This window comes from Pyrgilauda ruficollis, unplaced genomic scaffold, assembly GCF_017590135.1.
Source record: "Pyrgilauda ruficollis isolate IOZ18807 unplaced genomic scaffold, ASM1759013v1 scaffold5, whole genome shotgun sequence".
NCBI classification, from domain to species: domain Eukaryota; kingdom Metazoa; phylum Chordata; class Aves; order Passeriformes; family Passeridae; genus Pyrgilauda; species Pyrgilauda ruficollis.
In genome coordinates, this window is record NW_024526599.1 from 3663585 (window position 1) to 3673614 (window position 10030).

General features: G+C 52.6%; 1 protein-coding gene across 2 annotated transcripts; it reads right to left on the reverse strand.

Moving 5' to 3' along the window:
• Nucleotides 1-364: 364 nt before the first annotated feature.
• Nucleotides 365-6635, reverse strand: PPP1R3B (protein phosphatase 1 regulatory subunit 3B). 2 transcript variants are annotated; one of them, XM_041480057.1, is made up of 2 exons: nucleotides 6581-6635; nucleotides 365-3777 (listed from the first exon to the last, which is right to left on the reverse strand). In XM_041480057.1, the coding sequence occupies exons 1-2, from the start codon at nucleotides 6592-6594 to the stop codon at nucleotides 2886-2888; spliced, it is 906 nt and encodes a 301-aa protein (XP_041335991.1). In that variant the 5' UTR covers nucleotides 6595-6635; the 3' UTR covers nucleotides 365-2885. The 2 variants fall into 2 exon arrangements, with proteins under 2 accessions (XP_041335991.1, XP_041335992.1); XM_041480058.1 differs by lacking the exon at nucleotides 6581-6635 and adding an exon at nucleotides 6062-6214.
• Between the last annotated feature and the right edge of the window lie 3395 nt (nucleotides 6636-10030).

Below are 10030 nucleotides of genomic sequence, written 5' to 3' on the forward strand. Positions count from 1 at the left end.
AGGGGAGAAGAGGGAGAACGGAGCTTGACTCAAAACAAAAGCAGAGAAACCCGAAAAGGCTGTTCCTGGCACTGCAAGCAGGGGAAGAGTGAAGAGCACTTCGGGAACACAGTGATTAGTGGGGAACCCTAGGAGCAGAGAAAAGGGTCGGGGCTCCTCCCATGCCAGGGCTGCAGAGGCAATGGAAGCATTTGTGTTGGCAGGAAGGCAGCAGGAATAAGCTCTTTCCTGTTTCAGGCAGCAGAATTCGGGGTGGATGTGTGCTCCTCCCTCCCAGTGGCCACTTGCAGGAAGCTGCATCCGTGTCCAAATTGCCTCCCCAGCCCCATGGGTGCTTAAATAAGATACACAGCCAACATTTTGTTCCACCTTTATTTTAACAATCAGATAAAAACAGCCATATTTTTAAAAGAGTCATTACATGGCAATTATAAAGTGCATTTTCCACTTGAATGTTGTGTACAAAAATATCTTTTAAAAACAAACATGCAAAACATCCTACAAGGCACTTCCAGGCATAGAGCAAGGAGAGCAACCCCCTCACTTCTATGTTCACATTGGCAATGGAAAAAGGGAAAAGGGGAAAGGCCACAAGTAGTATTTTTAAACTGCTATTGATCAAATAGTCAGTTCCCAACCTAGCTTTTACTTATGGCACTGCTCTTCTAGCTTATCTCCCATGTTCCTCCCTAAGCACACCCAAGGCACAGCCTGAAAACAAGCCCATAAGGAGACACCACCGTCCACAGCACCCCAGACCTACATGCCTTGTTCTGGCTCACAAATCGTTCTCCACAGGCACAAGAAGGTGCCAGGAGAACGTGACTTTTCTACAGTCAAGTGTCTTACAACATCAACACCATACACTAAATAAATAAAAAGTATCAGTGTCACACAAACTTGCCTTAAGTTTAGAACCAAGCCAAGCTAGGCAACAGTCCCCCCCAGAGGGATCAGATGCAGCTCTAAGGGCTGACTTGGGAAGCTGCTTGAACAGAGGAACCAAACCTGATGAGTTCTGGGCTAGCAAGGAGATTCACCACCTCGACTAAGTGATCAGGCACACTGAAGACACAAACTGATTCTGTATTTTGAAAAAGCAGCAGTTGAAGGTCAGCTATTCTTCCTGCAAGCTCCTGTCCCTTTTGATATCCAACAGTGATCCCAGTATCCCTTCTAGGTTAGAGTAAAACAGCTTCTAAGTATTTGTACAGTAGTCTCCAGAATTAAAAGCTATGTTAACAAAGTTAAGTAGTCTAGCCTGTTGCTTCTCTCCAGCACATCCACAGGCTACTAGAGGCACCCAAAATTATGTAAAGCTTATGCACTAGAAAAAGTAGCATTCACTTGACCTCTGTTTCTACAGACTGTTCAGCACTCTGTCTTTGAGCTGAGGGATTAAGTTATTCTGCTGGGTTAGCACCCAAGCAGCTCTGTGAGGCTGTTTGGCACTGCCAGGCTCACCAGCCCAGCACACATCCAAAGCCAAGCCACCTCTTTAATCACAGGGCTGGCTCACATCTGTGATTTGTCTCACATGCAGGGGTGCTGTCAGGATAACCCCACATCTCACTCTCCTCATGGCTAGTTCTTTGCATAGGTGGGGTGAGCCACTTTTTATGGCCAGAGATGCAAAGCCTGGGCATTTGCAGGCCAAACTGGCAGATACTGCTTCAGCAGAGAGGGAAGGGCAGCACGTTCATCCAGGACAGCCACAGCACCCTGACACAGGAGCAGTGCTATGCCTTTATCTGCCAAGCAGTCCATGGCACAGAGTAACAAACCATTAACAGATCTTAAAAGCAACATCAGTTCCAAAACCTGCTCATCCCAAAGTGTTGCTGGGATTGCACATACCACCCCTTTCCCAGCTGAGGCACTTCCACCACACAGCAGGTACACAACAGTCACCTTCCTGCACAGGACACTGCAGAGACAGCCATGGGGTCTGTTTGTGTTTGTCTCTGTAACACTTGAGCAGAGTCTCCTGAACAGGACCCTGGGCCCCTCTGGACAAAACTCTGGTTTACAGTCCACAGGAGGATGAAATGCATTTTCAGGGTCCAGCACAGCCAACTTTAGATGTCCATCAAGGGGAAAAGGCATCATTGATCACTTGTGATTAAACGAACAGGAAGGTTTTGAAGAAGGCAGTCAAGGATGTCAACTCACAGCTGTGTTACAAGCAGCTCCAGCTAATCTCTATTTTTGGTAACACCAATGGTATGAGAGATTTTCAAGATCATCTGATATAACAACCAGTGACTAAGCATATCAGATCCTCTCCCACAGGCACATCTCCTAATACGGCAGGCTGTAGGGCCACACTTCCTGTCATCACATTGCATTTTCACTTCCAAAACCTGCTTTCTGCCTCCAGTAGGAAGGGCCTCACTACAAGGATATGTGCAAAGAGAGGACTCCATTCCCAACCACACTATTTCCTGACAGGCACAGGCTGGCTTTGCAAGGAGAACCCTGCAGCTGTAGTAGAGCCCACTAACAATGTAATACTAGGAAATATTTTGAAAGAGCCTTTTAATACTAGGCAGGCAATACAAAGCAGCCACCACTACACGCCTTGACAGGCAATATAAGCACTGTAGTGTTTCCCTGGACACTGGCATCTTTAGTGAAGAGGAAGAAGAAGTGCTGAAGAGATACGAGCGGTCCTTGGTCCTCTGATCATCCGGAGAGCCAGATTTGCTTCTCTGACTATAAGCCCCCTGCCAGCAGAGCAGTGCACATCTGGTTTTGCTGGGAGGCTTATGCTAAGCTACACAGAGCCATACTTCTTCCACCTATTCATACACCTGTGTTCAGACCAGCCCCAAGGCCTGCAGACACAGCAGCAACAGTTAGTCAGCCTGGCCTTTATCCTTGGGTCAATAGTAGGGCCCGAGCTTCTCGTAGCCTGAATAACTGGGCCACTCAGGAAAGAGGCCATAGGAGCACCGAGGGCTCCCAAACCGGTCGAATGCACTGCCAAAGTCAGGAGCCTGTGGGGGACGGGCAGCTTCCTGGGCAGACTTCAGTTCTGACCGTATGATCCTGTAATTTGTGCCCCTGTTGTTGTCCCAGTACACCTTCCCATTGCACTCAAAGGAAATGGCAAACTCAACTCTTTCGTGTGATTTAATCCCCTCGGGCAAGCTGATGTCAAAGGAAAACGTGTCCTGATCTGACCCTCCGTACGTATCCTTGACATACTGGCACGGGTGATCCACAAAGCTTTTCCACGTGTCAAACGTCATCCGGATCTTCACCGTCTTTTCAAAAGCGAGGTTCTTCACCTTCACTGTTCCCACAATAGATTTCTCCTTTAGCATACAGTTTTCCAGGCAGACACAGTCCGTCTGGAGGCGGTTCCTGAAGTCCAGATAGTCTACGGAGGGCTGAACAAAATCCAGGACAAAGCTGTCCTTCTCCACTGTTGTCAGACCCACGATGTTGTCTATCAGCTCTGTGATGTTGAAAGGAATATCTAGCGGATCTTCAAACTCTGAGAACACCTTCACCATAGTCAGGGCGAAGCCTCTGCTATCTGCAAACGACACCCTCTTCTTTGCCTTGCTGTGTGGGAAGGAGCTTGCTGCCTCTTCTGGGCCACTCAGCACAGCCTTGCTGCTCAGCTGGATGCAGGGCCGCAGTGGCTTGCTTGGCTTCGGAGCAATTTTGCAGGCACACTTCTCTCTTGGCAAGGGTGAGGAGCACAGGTACAGCTGCATTGCCACGTCCACAGCCATTGCTTGCTTGTGAGGGAAATAGTCTAATACTCTGGAAGACGAGAAGAAGGGTCAGTTGATGCCAGAAAAGCACTTTAATACAAATTTTCTCAGGCAGTTGATATATCACTTCCCCCCAGCCATCCCAAATAAGCTTGCTTCTTAATTAAAGGCAGGCATCTGCATGGTGTGATTTACAGACACTGTGAGAAACACACTACAGAAGTGGCAGGACCAGAGCCTCTTGTGCCCTTGAACAGCTCTTCCAACTGCTGCAGGGACAGAGTTGCCCTTTGAAGGTGCACACACAGGCACTGTCCTACTAGGCTAGCATTAGCAGGCTCCAGAGCATTTGCAACCCAAAGCAAAGCCCGTGGCTCAATCCTGCCAATGCTCACAAAACCCCCAGATTATCAAATTTCAGTGCTATGTGAAGCAGTGTTCCTGCTGTGCTTTCCGCCCTCCAGAAGAGAGTCTTCCCAGGGCTTCACAAGCTTTTGCAGGAGTAGGAACTCAGTTTGTCACAAGCTGCCATACACAACTGACTTCACCTCTCATAAAACCCCAGATGTCAGCCAAAAAGCACTCGTTCAGTTGAGCTACACACTTTGCTCATCACTGTCCCCAGAACTGCTCCATCCAAAGCACCTCCAAGCAGTATTGCAAAGATGGCAACAGTCTGACACAGCAGCAGGGCACAGCCTTAGCCAACACTGCTCTGGAGCTTTCTTCCCTCTACTCCATTTTAAAATCAGCTCAGAAGGCACATCAGCCAGTTGTACCTCCAGCATGGAGTCTGCACCTCAAGTCTCCACGGGGTTTGTGCTAAGCCCCTGGAAAACATCCATACAGCCACAGGGCTCTGCCAAACACAATTCACCTATCGAGGTTCACTGAGGCTTTGGAAGCAAGTCCTTCTCCCAAAGACACAGGCCACATGCCCCTCCACTACAGCCTCCCCTCCAGCACCCAGCCACTTCCTCCAGGGATGCAGCACCATCTCTCTGAAGGGCACTTTGCCAGATGTACCCTGGAGATGCCTCTGCAGCCAGGCAGCTCCCAGAACACTGCACCCATCGCTCCTGCCCTTACGCTGACGTTCCAATGGATGCTTTTGGCAGACTCTCTTTGGCCTGGCTCTGGTTAAACTGCTGGCTGGATTTATCACACACATCCCCCTTAAGTCAACTGTATTGTAGCTGACTTTAAACACAGAGTATTCCCTTAATAAAAATCCTGCTTGGCAGCAGGCCAGGCTTGAAAGCTGCTCCCACCACACAGAGAAGAATGAGGCAGCAACAGCAGCAGTGACCACTGGCCTTGTGATGCAGCAGAGTTCGGCTGCCAAAGCCATGCACAGCCAGCTCTAGTACTTGACTGCTGCTCCCGTGCCAAGAAAAAGCAAGAGCCACACTCTCCAATTCAGTGCTTTAACTCCCCACCCTGCAACACCAACACAGCAGCTCTGAGCAGGCTTTCACAGCATCCACTCAGCAAGGGTATCTGTTTATTCAGAGCACACGTGCCAAGGATTGCATCCCAACGCACCTATCAGCCAACTCCTGCAGTGCCTCCATTCAGCTCAAGGGCAGCTGCACAAAACTCAGATCCACCTGTCTGCTAACACTACTCTGCTCATCTCTACCTGGTTTGGCCAAGTTTTTGTTCATACGCACTTTATATAGGTCATTTCCTCCTTTAAATTAATGCAGCTTCCAGTGCTTCTTCTCTTACTTGGGCCAGTTTCATCTGCATTGCATCCTGCATTCCCAGGGAAATTTATTCAGCTGAATTCCTGTAACTTCTGAGAAGCCAGGTTTCTTAGGAAGCCTTGGTTATTCAGTTTTAGAATGAAGAGGCATAAAATGCCCAGCTGCATAACTTGGAGGTTTTTTCCAAGCTAAAAACTATAGCAAGAGGTTTTTATAACCAACTATGAGCATGAGCCCTGTGCTTTTATGAACTGCCAGTTCATTTGATATCCCAGACAACGTTTTCTGCATTGGAGAGTCTGCTGATGCCCAGCTCCCAGCTAGAGGCAGGTTTCCACTTTGGGGCTGAGGAAGGCTGTCTGTCTTAAGCTCCAGATCCTTTGGAGGTGAGAGCAGGAATATAGTTTTGAGAGCTTATTCAGGAAATAAAGCTCCAGGAAGCAAAAAGTGCAAGGCAGGGAGCCCTGTGCAGGTAGAGGAGCCAATTCCTTTCCGTCGCCCCTCAAAAGTGGAGCAAACTTGACTGCCCCCGGACTTCTCCCTGTAGCTTTACCAGAGAAGGATGTCTGTCGCCACTCCCTTCTCTACGATGGAGAATTAAGCCAGAGCCAAGGAACTACTTACACCTCCCTTATCGAAGCCCTTCGGCTGCCCCGGCTCTGCTTCCCACGCTGCCTGCGGACAGTGCCCCCGGCCCCGGGCTGGGCGTGCAGCCCTTGCCGAGCCCAGGTTCGCGGCCGCGCCGGGGCCGCAGCAGCGCTCGGTCGCTCCGCGCCCCCTCCTCCTCCCCGAGCCAGGGCGGGCACAGCCGCTCCCCACAGGCGTCTGCCCGGCGGGCTCGCTCGCTACAGCCCGCCCCCTCCGCTACAGCAGCCAAGCCGCGCCGCCCAGACCCGGCAGCGGCAGCAGAGCCCCGCCGAGGGGCAGCCCCGGGGCTACCGCCGCCGGCTCAGCCGGGAGCTGCAGGAGCCAAGCCGCAGGATCCCGTTTTCCCGCAGGAACAGCACCGCTACGGCGGGGAGCGCCAGAGCCGCTCCCGCACACACGAGGAGGCTGCGAAGCCGAGCAGGCGGGGAAGGCAGAGCGGGGGAGGAAGAGAGCGGCGTCAGCGCCGGGGGTCGCGGCGGGGCGGCGCGCCCGTACCTGGTGCAGTGCATGGGGCCGGTCCGGCAGCACCGCCTCACACCGCGCGGGCCCCGCGCCGGCCTCTTAAGGGCGCCCGGCCCCGCCCCACTGGGCGACAGCCAATCAGCGCGCTCGGAGCGCGGGCGCCCGGCACGCGAGGGGCGGGCCCGGCCCGGTGGGCGGGGCCGCGGTGGGTCCTGAGGGGCCGCGCGGGGAGCGAGCCCGCCCGTCGGGGGAGCGCCCTGGGCAGCGGCGGGGCTGCCGCTGTGTGAGGGGAGCTCGCCGAGCAGCCCCGGCACTCCCCCGCGACAGGGCAAGCTCGTTGTGGTAAAGTGACAAGCTCTGTGTCCGGCGTCGGCTGCCCCCAGGCCCTCACTGTCCGTCGGTTCCTGCCCCAGGTTGCTGTCCCTGCGTGTCCGGAATCACGGAATCAGTTTGGCTGGAAAAAACCTCTGAGATGACTGAGTCCAACCTATGACCGAACACCACAATGTCAACTAAACCACAGCACCAAATGCCAGGTCCAGTCTTTCCTTTAAACACCTCGGGGAGGGTGACTCCACCAAGTCCCTGGGCAGCCCATTCCAATGTCTAACCACTCCTTTTCTGTGAAGAAATTCCTTCTAATGTCCAACCTAAACCTCTCCTGCTGCAGCTTAAGACGATGTGCTCTTGTCCTGTCACGGGTCACCTGGGAGAAGAGGCTCCTTTCAGGTACCTGTAGACAGTGACTAAGATCTCTCCTGAGCCTTCTTTTCTCCGGACTAAGCACCCCCAGCTCCCTCATCTGCTCCTCGAAGAACTTATGTTCCAGACCCATCACCTTGCCCTTCTCTGGACCCGCTCCAGCACCTCAGTGTCCTTCCTGAACTGAGGGGCCAAAACTGAGAAGGGCAGAGCAGGCTTTCCAGATGCCACAGGTAAGCAGCTATACCCACGGGAATGTGCTTTTGAGACAGGAAAGCCTTTTTGGGGCACCAGTCCTCCTGCCTGAGCTGGCCCAGGGTGTTTGGAGGAGGGTGACTCTCACACTCCTATCTTGTGGCCACAGTGCCAGAGCTGTGCTGGCCCTGGGTAGAAATTTCCAGAGGATACTCAAAAATCTGCTTTCCAGACAAAATTTATGATGTGCAGTGGGGGGAAAAAAAACCCTCTTTTTTTTTGTAGAGGTGGCTTCCATCCCTGAGGAAAAAACAGCAACAGGGCCTGGCTGGCAAAGAGATTGGCTCCATGGAAATCCCTATCCAGGGATATGTGCAGGGCTGGAAAGGTGTTTCCAACATCCTGGAAACATCTGCCAGGTGAGTTGATGCTCTGCCATAGACTGGTTTGCAGGGCCAGCTGGGCCAAGGGGTCTTCTCAAGTGTCCTTCTGCCTCCAGTTCCCATTTCTGCTCCTTTGGGCTGCTCCCAAGTCCATGTCAGCACAGAACCCGGTGTCCTCAATAATTTGGAAAGTGTGCATGGAGCTGGCCTCCCTGTCAGGGGAGTGGCTCTGTGGACAAATGCCACCCCCACGGGAAAGCAGCAGAGGCTGTAAAGCCTGCTGGAAGGTAGGGGTGGTGCATTTGCCTTCTCCCCATGGTAGCAGTGAGGATACTTTTTGTGCCACATCTGGCCTCTAACTGCACAGCTGCAACAATGCTCTCTCTCACCTTCCTTACAAAGCAGAAAGCAGGACTGAAATGTCAACATTCGTTTTCCATTAACTTGTGGAAACACAGACAGCTATTGTTAAAGCTGGAGACTTCCTGCTGTAAGATGCCATTTAAAGAACTTATTACTCTGCAAGGCAAAAGAGTTTTGTTGGGGGAAAAAAACATGGTTTTTGCTCATAAATTCTTTTTTGATAAAACCAATGGTAGCATTTAAAGCTGGGGAGAGAGAGCTGAAAGATGTACCCATTGCAGGAGTTTTGCAGATTTACAGTAATATTTCATGTGCTGAGGGTATGCTGGGATTTTAGCATGTGTTACTTAATGACAGGGTTTACAGCAGGGATGAAGGGACCCATGTTCAGATTTCCCCAGGAGACAGACATGGGATAAAGTGGATGTGGCCCATGGACCCCCTCCAGTGCTGCCTCCCCTTCTCCAGGCAGAGCCACTGGCGCACCCTGGCTCAGCGTCACTGGTGCAGAGAGGTTTGGGTGGAAGTGCTGCACTTAATGGGATGAGCCCCAAAACTGGTGGAAGCCCTGACCTGACTCACACTTGTCACTCTGGCCCACCACAAGTTTCTCTGGCACATTGCTGGCAGCTCTGCACCATGGAGGTGCCGAGGGAGATGCTGGCTCCCCTCTGGGCTGTGCGGGCTCTGCCCAGCCAGCCCGCAGTGCCAGGCACGGCATGCACATGAGGTGGCTCGGGGTGCATTTCTGCCCCTGTTTGCCGTGAGCGGGGCAGGGTGTTGCACAACTGTGGCTCGTGTTTGCCCCTGAAGCAAAGGTAGGTGGATGTCTGGGCAGGGCATTGTGGCAGACTGTGGACACAGGTTCTTATCTCTGGGAAGCCAAGATAGTGGCTATATTTAGCTCAGTGCTACAGCCTTGGGCAGTGATCTTTGCGATTTCCCCACAGCTTTCCCCACACCCCTCCTGCTTTGCAGAGGGGTGAGATGAGCTTGTTCCCTGGCATGAGAAATAGGCTGCACGTTGCTTCTCTTTAGGGGAGTGTTGTAAGAACTAGTCCCACCCACGACAGACAGCTCTGGAAGGATGGTCCCACTCTCCCATCACATCTCCCTTGGCTTTTCTTCCTCATTCAATGGGTATTTACCCCAGCACATCCTGGTACAGGACATGGTGGCTCCTGCATCTCTTGGATGCAGCCCTGCTGCTTTGCTACCTGAGGGGAGGCTGAGCTTCTTCAACCCTTCCTTCCCTTTCCATGCTCCCTTAAGAGCTACTCTACCAGCAGGCTTGAATAGGTCCTCAGGGACCCTTGCTGGTCCTGCCACCTCCTCAGTGCCCTGCTGGAGACATGGGTGGATGGAGCATCTTCTCCTCCATGTTGGGAATCTGCAGACTGCAGCAACAGCTCAACTTCCCAGCAGCCAACCAGTGGGCAGCCCCAGCAGGAAAGGGGAGAGGGGCCAAGAGTGTTGTGCAATGTGTCCACACCACATGAGGCTGCAGGGCCAAGGCTCAAGGGCAAGGGCTGTAAATCAGTGGAGTGGTTGATGTAACAGGGAGCTGTGCAGGGGCTGCTGCCATGGGGCACCCCTTCCCATATCTCATGCCATCTCCCAAATCAGCAGTCCCTTCCCACCCCTTTTAGGTTTCATGAGACTCAACAGCTGATGGGGAGAGATGCAGTGAGCACCCTTGCTGACCAAAAGCAGAACAGGGCTTGGCTGCAGTGGCCACTGATCAATAGCTGCACTTGCTGGCCAGCCAGCACCGACAGCCCCTTGGCCAGCTACAGCTAATGTGACAGAAAGCTGAAGGAAACATGGATTCCCTTGTCAT